Below are 16,651 nucleotides of genomic sequence, written 5' to 3'. Positions count from 1 at the left end.
AAAATAACCAACTCAGTAGATGCTTAGTGGGGTATTAAACTAATATCCAAGTTGATCTTGTAGGAATAAAGAGTAGAATAGCAGTTACCAGAGCCTGGGAAGAGTGGGGAGGGAAGGAGAGGAAGGAGAGAGGTGGTCAACAGGACAGGAGTGCAGTTAGATAGGAGCAATAATTTCTAAGTTCTGTAGCAAGTCGGTTAATTATGGTTAATAATTAGATATATATTTCAAAACAACTACAAGAAAAGATTTTGAATGTTCCCCCCCAAAAAATGATAAATATTTGAGTGGTGGATATCTTAGAGAATGGTCAGTTGTCACACAAAAGCACTTTCATCTTCAGGATAACCACAAGTTAATTTAATTCATTGTTAAAAATCCTAAGACAAGGGAATTAGAGCTCTTCAATGGCCAGAGAGTCATCATAATTTTTCCTTCAGGACACATGACCTGGAGGTGGGAATTCTGCAGCAGGTGGGGTTGGGGTGGTTCTACTGGCCAGCAGAGGGACCATCTGAGCATCTGTTTCCTTTGCAGTTCAGTCACCTGGCTGTGTGGGGGAGCATGGTGATCTGGCTGTTGTTTTTTGGCATCTACTCAACCCTCTGGCCCACCATCCCCATTGCTCCGGACATGAGAGGGCAGGTCAGTAAGAGTGCACCTCCTATTGTCAGCAGTGTTTTTCTGTATGTATGTGTGAGCAGGCTGTGTCTTGTGACAGTGAACTTCAGGAAAGGCCGTTGTTACCTGCTCCCATCAAAACTTATCAGGAGCACCAAATCAAGGCACCTGGGAGAGGCTGTCTAGTCTACACAACTGACATTATAAATTATAAATGTCTTGAAATCTTTCAACTTAAGTGATCTGACTTGCCTCACATGTTCCCGTTTCCATAATAAAGTATTTGTTCCTTACACAGAGTACCTTATGTTTATGGTTTGTGGCCCTTGGAAAACCAGAACTGTTTTGAGTTGTTCATAATCTAGTGATTATGTAGATCACATGTTTAATGTTACATGCAGGATTAGCTGCTTGATTAGTAATTGGTCATCTGTGAAAGATAAATCTCTCTCCTAACCAGACTATTAATCAACCAGAATTTCTTGTTTATATCTTTTAAGGAGGCTGAGATAGATGACTTATATTTATTTGAATGGTTTTGACATTTTCTTTTGTATTATCTTTGTCCAGTGTCTGAGATAGAACCACCAACAGTGACAAACTGGATCAGATTCACACAGTACTGAGTGTGAAGAGGAAGGAGTTTAGTAATCGTTTGGTGCAAAATTCCTCAATATACAGGCAAAGCTATGCAAGCCCATATCCCCTAGACCCACTCCACAATCTCCTCCTTGGGATTGTCCACAGTCAGTGCTGCCTTTAGACCCTGACAAGTGGCTACCCAAATCCTGAGCTTCAGGAGCAGGCCTCCATGGCTAGGGGTGTTCCTCTTTATGAACTGAAAAGCCATAGTGTGCAGAGCCAACCCCCACTTCCCGTTCATTCTCTGCATTCCCAGGACTCTTGAGTTTGCTTCTTAAACAACCAAGAGACCACTGCCAAGCCTGCCTGTGCCTCTCCCCAGATCAGACCAGCACGCACAACCCTGAGTCTCAGTCAACAATGAGATTGTCACTGTTTCTGGCTCAATCTCAAGCACTGGAAAACTGTTGGCAAGGGGTGTGCAGTGAGTCAACCAGATATTTGCACTGGCCTATCCACACCTAGGTTTGCAGGATGATGTTCATAATGCTGTGGGACAATGTCAGGGGTGGGAAGAGAAGAACTGTGGGTCAGGGGCTTCCATTGTGTTTTTGCCTCCAAAATACATACTTTAGGGGCCGATCTGGATGCTACCGCTGCCTGACTGCAGAAATGAACAAACATGCCTGGGTCTACCAAAGTCTAGATACATACCCTGTTGCTGTCTCGTGTGAGATAGCCCATGGTAGCATTGCTCACCTTTTTTTTTTTTTTTTTTTGGTAAATTGGTCAGCTACTACTGCAGGGTTTCTGCTACCTCCACAAAAATGGGAAATGAGCAAGCTGGCCCTGACCTGCAGGAGTAGGCTGCACAGGCTCAGATGCATCTTTGCATTCTGTGAGGAGAGGACAAATGCAGCACTCTTTCAGTCCTTTTCCAGTTCCAGTCAGTAGAGGAAATTGTAGGGCACTGATTGAATGAACCCACAAGATTATTGTGGAGCAGAATGAGAATTTCCCAACAAAGATACTTTGTTCACGTCAAGGCATCATCTCTATTGCAAGGCAATGTGATTTGTCCCCACAAAACAACCAAGAAAAGAATCCAGTACTCATCATTTGATAATTCATGGAAGCTTAGAATATCTGCTTTGTGTTCTTTCCTCCTGGGTAAGGGTGTGTCTACTCTGATTTCACTTGGAGAATTTTACAGAACAATAGATGGGGCTGTAGTGGATTGCCACAGACAGGCTTCTAAATTAGAGGAGAGTGACAGCTGACAGGATGAGGTCAGTCGATGTGTGACTGGTGGGCAAAGCCATTCCTTTGAAAGCTCCTCTGTGTCCTCTACAGTGCTATCCTAGCAAACCCCTCTGTGTACATTCGCTTCATGCCTCCAATTCCAATGTGCATGAACTAGGCTGGTAGCTGACTCTCGCTTCCATCAAGCCTTTGACTTTCAAACTGCAGAGGGGCCAAGATTATCATGCAGCCACTTAAGGTGTCCACAATCTTACTCAACAAGTCACATAAACTTGCCAATCTGTGTGGTTCCAAGGCTCAACTTCAGGGTGACATTTCCATACAATCATGTCAGCTGCATAATGACATTTCCACCAAAAACAGACCCCATACACTCATGGATGATTCCACACCATTATATGGCCTTGTGACATTGTAGCCATCTTAGTTTGTGTAAGTGCCTTCCATGATGATGCCATAATGGGGAGATTGCCTATCGATGCACTTCTCAGCACATATTCCCATTATTAGAAGTCTTTGTGAACTTTGCAGTAGCAATTTACTGAGCTATTCCTATTTATCCAAGAGCAAGAGTGATCTACTACTTTAAACTTTTGTTTAAAAACCATTTCCGCCCCCCTTAACTTAAACCATGACATTTTTGCCTTTTTGTGGGTGGGTTGGTTGTTTGCAACAGAAGACAAATAATGCTGTTTTGAGTCTCATAGCTGGACGAGACTAAGATTTCCATTAGGCATCTGGTGAGAGGATTAATGTAGTTTCCATCATTTAAAGAGCTGTTTATCATCTCTAGTCTTCCTCCAGAGGATCTCTGAGTGGGAAAATGGTGTCAGAAAACAATATATGACTTTCACGTCCCGACTGATTTTAGTATTTTTACCTTCTGTCTGCCACTTTATTTTGATTCAATAGTTTACTGATTCTTTGAAAAGTGATTGGAACTATTAAACATTTTAAAACTTTTTTGAAGAATCACTTGGGTGGAGAGTGGCTAAAACTAGTCTCAAGCTTTATGCCAATCTAGAAGGAATTGAATGGTGTTATAAAGAAAGAGCAACTGACCTCTGGTATAGTCAATAAAAGAAATTAACTCCTTTGGGAGAACTGTATGCCCAAGCCATGTCCATCCCTTGTGTTCTAGGTTGGTGGATGCTGAGGAGTAAGGGGTATTCTTGGACAAAGACTGCTTTTGAAAAATTACTATGTTAAAAATGAGTCTAGTGATTTTTAAAAACCATTTTTTGATTTGACAATGCAATCGATTTTGGCAAATGAAAGTGGTTCTTTGAAGCTCTAGAATTAAATAGTGTCTAAAGGCAAATGGCATTTCTCACCCAAGAGCCAGAGAGAGATTTGACACAAAAACATTGTCTATTCATAACATCTTCAACCTTGAAAAGATGCATTGTGTACTGCTGGAGTTTCCTAAACTAATGTGATTAAATATTTCTTTGTCTAGTTCATTATATTTGGAGTTTTTCTCACATGGGGGAGAATACAGGTTTTCCCTTGAGGGCAAAGGAAAGGAAGGGCTATAGAATTAAATATTTGTTCTCTACTCTTAAAGCGTTTCTATCTTCCCCAAGGCACCTCATGATATGGTATGTAAAGCCTCCAGACAAAGAGCCAGGAAGTCCCAGTGGAAGTTTCTGAAATCAAAGAAGTCATGTGCATACTTCCTGTCCTAAAACTGTGCAGCATTCATGGGATATTTCCATTTTTCTAAGCCCAGGCTGAGATCTACGGTAAATTAAAAACTCAGGTTATGTTCATCCTGGTTAATATGAAGTTCCTCAGCTAAGGAAAATAGGTGATGGTGTTTTTCCATAGGGGACCATCTGGGTTTCTTTCCCCCAGTAGCATAACCATGCCACATGGGTTTCTCCTTAAGGGTGTAAATGTCTCAAAATGGAAAATAACAATATGCTTGTTGGCATAGAGCTTTGAATTAGAGAGATAAGGAGGACTGGATGGAAAACCAGATCAGGAAATATGCTTTTTTTTTTTTTTTTTTTTCATGCATTTCCCAGGATTTCTGACTTCAGGAGTGTCTGAAGGGGTCTATCTGACGACCTCTGCTGAAAGGTCGGGAGGCCTGCCTAATACCCCAGCCAGAGTCACACACCCTTCGGCAATCACTTAACCTGTGCTAATTTCCTAATCAGCAAAGTCAGATTAAGATCACCCACCCTAATTACCTTAGAGGATTGTAGAGAAGATATCATGAGATAACCAGTAGGAAGTCGGAAAACATGCACGCTCTTCTTTTTCTTGGAATGATGAACGATTTTTGAACCTTTATACAAAGAAATATATTGCTAAGATTTAAACTTCCAATCTGGGGGGGCGGGGCAAAGAATTTTAACATTTAAACATTCAAGATGGAATATTTCTCAGTAAGGTCCATTAACCACCTGTATTGTAATCACCTAGTTGCTTATTAAAATTGAAAATTCCCCCACCAAAAAAACTCTCTCTCTCTCTCCCTAACACACACACACACACACACACACACATGCAGAATTAGACTCTGGGCATGAAGCCCCAGCACCTGAATTTTAATCTATTTCTAGGTGATTCTTTGAACTTTGAGAACCACTGCTCTAAAATACCTATTATTCCATTACAGCATTTTAGCTTGTGCTGGATATGGTAGGAGAAAATGGTCCACTGAAAATATGGACAGCTGATTGAGTTCTCCTGGTTTGGCATTAGTGTAAGATGTAGCCAGGTAGTGCCAGCATAAGGCAGCTAGCTACCTAAATAGGGAATTACACCAAAGACATTACGTCACTCACTGTGGAAAAATAATCCTCACCAACTCTGCTTTTCCTTTAAAGTTTTTTTCATTGCTATTAAAAGAGGAGGGGGGAAACTTTCGCTTCAAAGCTGACAAACTGCTAACTGTGTCTCACAGCCAAGTTCCAGGCCCAACCAGTTTCTGGTATATGACATGCTTCATTTTTTTTTAATCCCAAATTCAGGGATGCATTTACTTTTGAGCTTTATGTACACACTCATGGATACACAATGCAAATTCCAGTGGATTAAAGTGAACAGGGAGGAATTATGATGGGTTGACATTTTGCCATTCCTGAATCCAAGTGATTCATGATTCTCCTTCCCTGAGAAATTGTGTTGCCTGGATTTCTCAGTCAATCTGATAGCACGTCTAGGAATGTCCATGTGAAATATGAAGAGTGATGTTTGTTTCCAATCAGCATGCATACTAGGAGGTCAGCTGAGGAGTAAATAAAAGAGCCATGTGGACAAATCCCTTTGCTCAGCTGCAGTTCTAGAATGTCTGTACAAGACACGGGTGTAAGGGTTGGGTGAGGACTTGTCCTCAGGCTAACCATGGCAGGGGGCATGGTTCGTTGCTCCAACATCCATCCTCCTTTGTCCTTTCCCAGGTGTGCCCAGTTTGTATCACTTATGTGTTGTGACTTGCTCAAGAGGACCAATACATTAGGGGAGCTGTTTCCACCCCTAAGTACAGGGGAGAGCTTATTCCCCTCCCCTCTGCTGCAGTGGGTGACTCAGAAATTTGAAGGGATGCAAGGAGACCATTTGCTGGGAGCTTTTGGGATAGAAATGTGTTTGCTCCCAAAAGAAATCCATCAAAGAGAAGGTCTTCTCTTCCAAATGGTATGGTTTATATTGTGATCCTGCTATAGTTTTAATCTTGGATGTCCCCCAAAGGCCCATACGTTAAAGACTTGGTCCCCAGGGTGGCACTATTGGGAGGTGGTAAAGCCTATAAGAGGTGGGTCTAGTGAGAGGTCTGTAGGTCATTGGGGGCATGCCTTTGAAGAGAAATGTGAGGCTCCAGCCCCTTCCTCCTCCTCCTCCTCCTCCTCCTCTCTTTTGCTTCCTGGCAATAAGATGAATGGTTTTGCTCCACTAACCCTCTTTCCATGATGTGCTACCTTGGGGCCAGCTAATCACAGACTGGAACCTCCCAAACAGTGAGCTAAAATAACCTTTTCTCTTTATAAGTTGATTATCTTGGGTATTTGTTACAGTGACAGAAAATTAACACAGACCTCAAGAATTATTCTGCCACCTGAAAGAAAACCCTCTGAATCCTACTGCTGGTGTGAAAAACTAGAAAGACAAAAGTAATCAACTTAAAAGTCCCCAGTGAACTGTGGAGGTACCAAATGAAGCCCAACCCAGGTCAGGCTCTCCAGGAAGCAACCCATGTGTGTGTTGCCCAACCTTTGTGTGTAGATTATGAGAAGAAAAAGATTCTTTTCACATGTGAGTGTCAGTCAGATTGTTTCCCTTATATTCACAAATATATTGTCAGTCAAGAAAATAAATGATTTTTTAAAGCAGGCTTAAGGTGTAGATAGCATAGTTTACTATTTCACTATACTCCAAATTGTAGATTGATTTAAAGAATTGATAAAGAATTGCTTTATTCATGTTGACATAATATCCCAGAAACACCACATGTGAATATCTGAAGCCCATTGCAAGTGTCTTTAGCACGGAAATATTGAGTAGAATTGGTCCGTTTTCCTCAAATACAATACTTCAGAAGCCCATGTAGTGAGGAGTGGTCAGGCTCATAAGTGTACAAAATCTCATCAGCAGAGACTTGCTTTTCATTTTGAAATAATGTTCTGGAATCTTTGTACAGTTCTCTCAAGTATTTGTTGATGTACATCTTACATTTTGGCTTTTTTTTTTTTTTCTCCTTGTGGTACTGGGGATTAAACCTGGTACCTTGCAAATGCGGGTCAAGTCCTCTACTACTGAACCACACGCAGCCCACATTCTGGCTTTTAACTTGTACATTTTGTGGAATGGTAAGACTGACTTTCCAGAAGGAACACACCATATTTATGGATAGCATGCTTACCTGAATAAATAGCCATACAAGCAAAATTAAGGGTACATAAAGGTCCTTGTTTCTCATGTGTCTGTGACTGTTGTCACCAGCATCCTGTTTTTCTGGCATGTGTTTGCCCTCCTTGAAGGACCCCCATACCTATCCTTGTCTGAGGCAAGCACTCAAACTGGAAAAATAAAATAAAATCTTAACAGTGACAAAAGAAAACCTTCATTAATAATAAAAAGAAAAATCAGGAATGTTCGCTTGAGCAGAGCTACATAAGATGGGTTCTCCCAGGCTGATAAATATTTGGACTATAAAATTAGAAAATTCAGGCATCCATCCAACTGGTCTGTGAGAAAATGGATCTCATAGGTGTTAACATGGAACAACAAGTTGCCTTTGTTTTTCTTGTCCTGGCTAAGAAACAAAGGGAAAGGTGTATTTTTTAAGAAGTTGGAACCTCCTTAAAGTGGTTTTCAGATTTTTCTGTGCAGGCCTGCAGGAGCAGGGGTGTCTGTCTGGACTAAAGTGGCTGGAAACAGCTTCTTTCCTACTCGGTGTACATCCCAGTTGTGAAAATGGAACTTGATTTAAAGTAACCCAATGCCTGAGACATCCATAAAGCTAAATCTGTTGTTCACAACAGTAATGCTTGTATTATTTCTAAGTTCCAGTTTTTGTCAGGTATGTGAAGTCAATAGTGTTTATCTTTGGATTTAATAGGGAAACTACAGAAAATAAGACATGTAGGTAATAATAGGTAATGATGTTTACTGAGCAATTACCGTTTGTCAGACAAAATTCAGCTGTTCCTCGGTAGAAGACTGGTTCCAGGACCTCCCTGCAGATACCAAATAAAAGGACATTCAAGTCCCTTATATAAAATGGAGTAATGTTTGTATAAATCCTGTACCAGGCCTAGGGGTGTAGCTTAGTGGTAGATCACTTCCCTAGCATGTGCAAGGCCCTGAGTTCTATCCCCAACACCAAAAATATAAAAAACAAACAAAAAATAAACTATACACTTTTTCCTGTAAATTATATCTAGATTACTTATAATAATATAAAGTAAACGTGATGGAAATAATTGTTCTGTATTTTTTAGGGAAGGAGAACATTTTCTGTCTGGTTAGTTGAATCCACAGCTGAGTAACTTGCAGATATGGGATGCCAACTGTATACATTCATATAAATATACTCTACATGTGCAGTCTAAGCAGCAGCTCATTCAGATATCTGCAAACTTTGGAAGAGACAGAGACGTAGAGGAAAGGGTGGGTCCTGTGGTCAGGCGGACAGTGGAGGAGCTAGGACTTCCCCTCAAGTCTGCTGGACTCCAGGATATGTCTCCATGCTTTGACACTACAGAAAGCACCCAGGATGATGACAAACCAGGTTTCTAATAATAATGTCAATCATTTGTCATTAAAATGTTGCTTTTATTAAATTTTATATGAAGCAACTTACCATACAATGTAATAGAATTTTAAACACATGAATATTGAGTTAAGATAGCATAAACAGACTTTGGTTTTTGAATCACATTTCTGACTATAGATCCAGTCTCTTCTGCAGTGAAGTTTCAAACAATACAGTTTTTTTAAGTACATTATGGAAAGCCTTAATTTAGGGGAACTTAGTTCTCCCTTCCCCCCTATACAATTCTCTCCTTTTTGCCAGTTTATTTTATTTTGGCCTCTTGTTTCAAGGATACCGCGCGTTAATTAGAGGCCAGGCGGCTTTGATTGTGAGTTATTTTTCTCTTCAGTTAGAAGGTTTGTTGTGGTGTTGCCATTTGTCATTCATCCTGATGTTAATTTTTAAAATACCTGTCAGCAAATTAAAGTACACATTACATGCTGATTTTGTTTGTTTGTAATATTTATGCTCAGTGGTCACAGAGTATGTTTGATGTGGTTTTTGAACTTTTTCTCTCACGCAACATGTGGAAGTGTGTCTGTGGGCCCCTCTCCTTCAGATTCCATGCCGGAGTCTGCTTCTCTGACATCCACAGGAAGAAGGCAAACTTTCTCATAGCTGGGGACCATCTCCACAGTTCATCCCAGAGATGGTGGGGGTCTTTAGGTTTGCTCTATTTAAAAGAAATGTAGGTGCTTGAGAAAGGTCACCAAATCAAGGATGCATGTAAGAAAACATGACCAGGAAAGGTTAGACTGGAGAAGGGAGAAAATGCAACCGTAGCATGCTTTTAAGGACACATCAGGATTTTTCTGATTTGTATAAATAAATGCAAAGCTATCACTGACAGTATCTAAGAGGATCACTTTTGTGCATGAGATTTTCAATTACTGTGTTTTGCTGTTGCCATTGTAAAATATCAGTGTCCCTGGAGGAAGTTGAATGATTGTGGAACTGGATTAGCCAGCTCTTATGTAGTTGATGTTCCTTTGGCTGAAGACAGAAAAAGAGAAATCTCAGTTACCTGTGCCAGTGCCCATAGCACTTTAATTCATAACCTATGTATTTAATAACTGAGCTGATTTTGGTAGAAACTGAAAGAGTCATATTTAAGTGTGCAGATACTTCCAAGTGCAGGCAGCCCCACACACTCCCTCAGCAGCAGTACGAAGGGTATGGTGGCATCTCACCATCTCCTGCCTGCCTGCATCCATTCCCCCTTCTTCCAGTCACAGCCCCCAAACTCTTCCCCTTTAAGAACATGCTTTCAGGTAGTGCTGATTCTACCTCTGCTCCACCTCTGAGGTCTAGATCTTTGGCCCAGGATTGTGCAAGCAGACTTTTAGCTCATTGATAGCAGCAGTTGATTCAGAAATGGGTCTGGTGCCCCACACTGTGATACTTAGAAACAATGCAAAGATTTTTTTTTTTTTTTTATATATATAAAAACCAATTGCACGGGGAGCTTTTTTGGTACCAGGTTTGTTGTATGAGCCTGGAGCTGCCAGGTGCTACTGCAGAGAATGTTCTGTCTGAGGATAATTTGAGCATGGAGGGAAGTCAAATCAGGAGCTCACGGCCTTGAGTGTGCCCCTAGATCCAGCTCTGCCTGAAGTTAGAGCCATCTCTAAACGTTTAAATAGTCACAAACCACTGTATTTCTATTTTTGCATAAGGTAATTCAGGTTGGAATTCTGTTACTTCTGAGAGGAATCTTAAATTAATGGAAAGTTAATCTCTCCAGTCACAGACAAAATGTAAAATTGTCTGGGTCAGGTTAAGATAGAGAGAAATCTCCTATCCCTTTTTGGAAAATTGGACATTGTCATTATGTAGCAGCTTCTCTTTAACTTCTCCTGTTTGCATTTACCAAGTTGAGATACAAAAGGACTTTGCCTTTCTATAGCCTTCAGTGTGTCCCTCCCCCAAATCTCTACCCACCCCATCCCCTACCAAAAAAAAAAAAAAAAAAAAAAAAAAGACAGGTCAGCATAAAAACTAATTGATTAAAATAGTGGTAGAAAAAATATGAAGCTTTATTCTTTGGCAGTCAATTTAAAATGGCTTAGAATCAAATAGTCGTGAGCAGCACTGTCCAATAGAAATATAATGGGAGACATGTGTATAATTTTGAATTTTCTAGTGGCTCCACTAAAAACAAAAAGAAGTAAGTGAAATTAGTTTTATTAATGTATGTAGCCCAACATTTCCAAAATATTATGACTTCAAGAGGTAATCAACATAAAAAGAAATTGTTAATGAGACATTTTACATTCTTCTTTATGTGCTACATCTCCAGAGTCCAGCGTGTGTGTTTCACATACAGTGCTAGCCTCCAGCCACACTAGACGTCTTTCAAGGACTCAGTGGCCACATCTGGCCAGTGGCTGCTGTGTCGAAAAGTGTAGCTCTTGACCAGCAGAGATTTGGAAGCACAAATTCACTCCTCTAAGCTAAATTTAGCACAGGCAAGATCAAGAGGTAGGAAGCCCGCCTGGGAGAAGTCTGGGGTCTGGAAAAGCCTGATGCCCCAGGTTTCTCCTACACACTCAGAGTGCGCACTGTCTGACTTCTATTTTAGTCACCTTCCATTGAAAGGGTGTTGGCTCTGACACAAGACTTTCCCTAAAAATAAAATCTGGGGATAGCAGAGCTGTTAATCTATGGGCTTATTAATTGTTTTAAGCGGAGTTTATAAACCAAGATTTATAAAGTGTGGATCTGACTTCAAATATATTTTTCCAAAATGTTCGCTAATATTCCATTGATTTTATCCCAGATGTTAGAAGGAATAGGTCAGGACCTAGAGCTTTGGTTAGATTTATGTCATGCTGCAAGTGACTGAGCAATGAGAATCTATGCTACTGAAAATAAGTTAAATCTTTTCCTTCCAAATGTTTTATTCCATACATGGCAATTTCTTAAGCAAAATTATTAGGTTGTATGAACCCCTTATCCTTTTTGCCTTTTTGAGCTTCAGACCCTTCTTCCCCTCTCTAGGCTGAATCCAAGTCCTGTCATTTCTTATCTCCTAAACATCTCTTAAATGTCTCTCTCTCCTTCTGGTCATACTCTCATCCAGTTGGTTTGAAGTGCATCATTTCTCACCTGGAAGCTTGCAGTAGCTTCATGACTAGTTCTTAGCATTCAGTCTGTGCAAATGCATTCCTCTACTGTAGCCACAATGGTTTTTAAAACACAAAACTGACACATTTGTTCCCTGGTATCCTGTTGCATCTAGATAAAGTTTAATGTAAGTAGCCTGTCCCCTGAGACCCTTTCCCTGTCATATTCTTGTATGAATATTTGGCACAAGCTTAGCAAGAGATCTGCACCTAACAAGTAACTGATGAATTAATGAACTTATTGGGTTTTTTTTTTGTTTGTTTGTTTTTAAGAGAATTGTGCTCAAAAAGTCAATAGCACAAGCCAGGCATAGTGGTGCAGGCCTGTAATCTCAGTGGCTTAGAAGGCTGAAGCAGGAGGATCACTAATTCAAAGCCAGTCTCAGCAACTTAGTAAGACCATGTCTCAAAATAAAAAATAAAAGGACTGGAGATGAATTTGGTGTTAAAGTACCCCTGGATTTAATCTCCTAGGACCAAAAAAGATAGCTGAACTGTTTAGACTACCTGAGTGACATCTGTGATATAATATTCTTTGATATTTGCATTTGAAAAGAATTAGTAGTTATGTTCCATTACTTCATGGAAAATGTTTGGGAGCTGATATTAAGGAAAAGGCAAATATAGAAATGATGGGGGTTTTTTCCCTAAACTTTTAATTCCAGGAGTCATGATGTAATCATTATCCAATGGTTTTATGATGAGAGATAAAAACAAGGAAGGTAGTTTGTTGATCCCCAATGACACTAGCAGAAGTGTACATATCCTAAACTAACACATTGGGCAGCTTTTTCATTATCATATTCAAGGGATTGGTTGAAGTAATTAATATTAATTAGCATAGCTAGAGAACTTTCCATCAAGCAAATGTCAGGCACTGATGAAGTTTAGTAGCAGCTGACCTCTGATAAATCCAGGATGGTTTTCTCAGTAGATCAGGTGCTGGGGTTTGAGCTCACTGATTACCTTGCAAGAGGCTTAAAGAGATGAGTACTTCTGGCCCTGAGACCTGAACTGGTGCATAGGATTTTAGTGTCAAGTAAAGTGATACAACAAGAGAAGAAAACATCTTTAGATTGAAAGTCTGCCCCCAACATGGAATCTTAATTAAAGAAAAGATCATAAGCAGAAGTAACATGCTGTTTATCCAGCAAAGATAGAAAAGGTGTGGGAGAAAGGGAAAGGGAGGAAACAGTGATTGATATCAAGGACAAGGATGTGTGTGATAGAGAAGGCCAGGTGAGGCTGTAAGACCTAGAAAAAGAGGCTTGAAACATTGCCCTGCAGGAAATCACTGGTTCTGTGAAAACATTTCCAGGGTTTGGTGTCAAGAAAGAATAAGAATAACCATGAAAAATGTCCTGTGACAGAATTTTGCCTTTTGATGATTAATGTGGGAAAAGTAATTCTTAGAAACAAAAAGAAATAAAGGGAATACACATGTTATTTTGAACTATCTTTCTGACTACTAGATCATTTAAAATGAATCCCCCCACAGAAAAGGGAAAACGAAGAAAAAAGTTCTTATCGTATCTATTCAAAAAGTGATAATAATTTAAAAATCTGTTCATTACTTGGAATCAAATATTGCATTAGGGTAGTGTGATAGTTTTTTGTAATGTAAATAAACTTAATTATCCTAAATGAAAATTTGAAAGTCTGAGATAAGCATGATTTTGGCAAAATAGCTTATTTTTGCCAAAATAATTTGTTTTCAACAGAAAATGTAAAATCAACAAGTATTTAAGTTGTCAACTTGAGGATTTACTCACTTGGCTAAAAGAAAAATCTTCACCACCCTTGGTGGTTCAAATTTAGTGGAGGGAACTTACTGAAACAGAATTCCCATAAATAGCCAGTGTGAAACTGAATTCCATTTAAGCCTTTTACATGGTCTTTCTGGCCTAGATCATCTTAGTGACAGATGCCACCTACTATAAGTCATCCTAGGTCACTTGTTCCAAAAATACTTTTTTTCTTTTTTCTAGAAAAACAGCTTTTCCTTATTCCTGGGTGTCCTTAATATAACTGCTGGGGTCGGAAGCCTTTCTGTGGTTTGAGTTCATGTGGGCTACAGCACCCAGCTTTTTATTCTGTAAAACACTAAAAGGGTGAATGAGCTTCCAAAACTTAAAACTCTGAACTTCAAACTTCTGACCAAGCAAGTAACAAGTCTGAAATGAAACTGTGTGATTTGTAAATTCTCTACGTTGTTTCACCCAGAGTTGTTTATATAATTTCCTGTTATATTTTGCCTTCTTTAAAGTTAGTTCTCAATTGTCTGTCCTTCTGATGCCCCCTATCCTTGGCATCCCTTTCTCCTCCCTCTGATTCTAACTCCTTTTTGGGTATCTCCTCTCCTGTTCCATACAACAAGTGCCTTTGGAGACTTTTGTATGCTGCCCCAACATGTAAGTTCAAGGCTAATGACCAGTAGGACATCCCACTCTCCCTCAGTAGCCTTCCTCTGGGGCCACCACTGGAGACAGTGTCCTGGGTACTAATAAAGACTATGTCAAAGAATAACACTAGCAGATTAAGAGTTTCAGTTTTATTTACTTATTTATATATTTATTTATTTGTGGTACCAGGGGTTGAACCAGGGACGCTCAACTACTGAGCCACACCCCCAGCCCTTTTTTGTAGTTGCTGAGGCTGGCTTTGAACTCACGATCCTCCTGCCTCAACCTCCAGAGTTGCTGGGTTTATAGGTGTGTGCCACTGCGCTCAGCTTAATATAGTATTGTTGTGTATGTTAGAAACAAATTTGTTAAGAGCCATCTCTGCTATCCCAGAAACCTGTGAGAAAGGACAGAGCAGAGCAGAGGAAGGTGTCCCAGGAAAATCTCTGATGTCTCTCCCAGGTAGAGGTGGAAGAGCCCACTTCTCTCTTGATGGTCCAGGTGCCCTCCTGCCTGGAACCCATGGGGAGGTGCCCCAGGCAGTTTGCACACCTCCCTCCTGCAGCTATTCCACATAGATGAGATCCTGTGGGATCTTTTGGGTTTTGTCTGCCTCAGCTGTCCACTTTCACTGAAACCACTTTGGGCAAGCGGGCAGAAACATGACACACAGTAACATAGTCTTAGAATACAGGTGGCATTTCTCCTAGTCACCCCCTAGTCCTGATGGTTGTCACAGGAACAGTCTGTGGGCCCACCATGGGGTTGCCCAGTGGAGGGGGAGTTTTCTTCTGACAATGTACCCTGCAAGGGCTTACTGCTGTCTGCCTCACGCCCACTGCTACTCACCCAGTGACTGGGATGGGGCACAGGGCCATGCTGCGGAGCCATGCTGGGAGTGGAGGTCCTTGCCTACAGGCTGCAGTGGACAATGGCAAACATTCGGGCTCTTCTGCCACTGTTCTGTCCTGACCGCTTGTTCTTCTCAGTCAGCTGATGCTCAGAGGGCAAGAGGGGGAAAGGGAGGCTCACAGACATTCCTCATTTGGGGAGAGTAAAGGGGAAGGATCCGAGGGATGGGCAAGATCCAGCCTCCAGATTGCAGCTTAACTTGGATTGTGCAGCCTGCCCTAGATTGTCTGGTGCTGGAGCATCACATATGTAGCTGTCAGCTCATCAAATTTTCGGTTTACTGAAGATACCCAGGAATTGTACAGGTTGCAACCCATGTCAGACATGACCCTCATTATTGTGGGGTTCAGATGGTTGGGGAGTAGCACCCTAGAATGAGTGGGTGAACATTTGTCACACAGGTTCAGCCACAGGTACTCCATGATTTGGGCTGCCAGGTGCCTCTGTGTGGGGTCACCAGTCAGCAACTGACTGATTATACTTCACACTTCCACAGAAACATGCGAGGGAATGTTGTCCTTTGGGTGCAGGATCTGCTCCTCAGCAGCACAAATGTGGTCCCCTTACATGGGAGCCACCCTGTGACCATGAAATACAGAAGGACACCCAAGCTCCAGAGGTACACCATGGGGGCCATAATATTTTTTTACCCACCAGTGGAGTTCTGGGGCACAGTATGGGAGAGTGCCACAGTAAGTGTCCAGCTTCTGCCTGAATGTGATCTGCCTGAACACACTCTCTGGGCTGCCACCTCCTTCATGTCACTGGCACCCTGAATGTGGTGCCATTGTGGTCCCCCACATTCATGCTCCATCACGAGGTAGATATTCTCAGTGGTTCCCATAATGTGAAATAACTCCATTTAGGTGTTCGACAGTCTCCATTATATCCAGTTTAAATATAATGACAGGGAAGTTCTGTTCTTCCTTTGACAGGACTTTCACACCACTTCTGTTCTGGTGAGTACATAGTCCAGTTTGGCCTGGGCAGAGCAGCCCTGCCCACTGTCCTTCGGTGCTCTGTAGTGGTTCATGAGGGTATCCTCAAAGGAGGATGCTCAACCACTGAGCCACACCCCCAGCCTTTTTTTGTAGTTGCTGAGGCTGGCTTTGAACTCACGATCCTCCGGCCTCAACCTCCAGAGCCGCTGGGATTATAGGCATATGCCACAGTCATCCCCTCACAACTGTCTCTTCTCTCACTACACATCATAGTATACCAAGTATACCAACTAATGATGCTAGCTCAAAAACAAAGAACCAAAACCAAAAAAGCTTTCCCCACACAAAATGTTTTTAAAAATACAAAAACAAAACAAAACAAAAAACCACCACCACCAAACAAACTATGAGTCTGATGGGTCACCAACCAAACCAAGAGCAACTTGCGTTTAATAGGCAAAAAAAAAAAAAAAAAAAAAAAAAATCAGCCATAGCTCGGGTTTGTATAGATGGTACTTGAAATTCCCTCACACTGGCTAC

General features: G+C 41.1%; 1 protein-coding gene across 1 annotated transcript in view; it reads left to right on the top strand.

The window, feature by feature from the left end:
- The window catches only part of Atp8a2 (ATPase phospholipid transporting 8A2), a 651,599-nt gene that overhangs the window by 502,385 nt on the left and 132,563 nt on the right, over positions 1-16,651 (top strand). The window contains exon 33 of the mRNA XM_047553899.1: positions 538-645. Coding sequence (XP_047409855.1) covers positions 538-645 — 108 coding nt within the window. The remainder of the gene's footprint in view (positions 1-537; positions 646-16,651) is intronic.

The sequence above is a fragment of the Sciurus carolinensis genome, chromosome 5 (assembly GCF_902686445.1).
Source record: "Sciurus carolinensis chromosome 5, mSciCar1.2, whole genome shotgun sequence".
NCBI lineage: Eukaryota > Metazoa > Chordata > Mammalia > Rodentia > Sciuridae > Sciurus > Sciurus carolinensis.
Note: the sequence above shows the minus strand (reverse complement) of the source record. Positions and strands in the feature narration are given on the sequence as shown.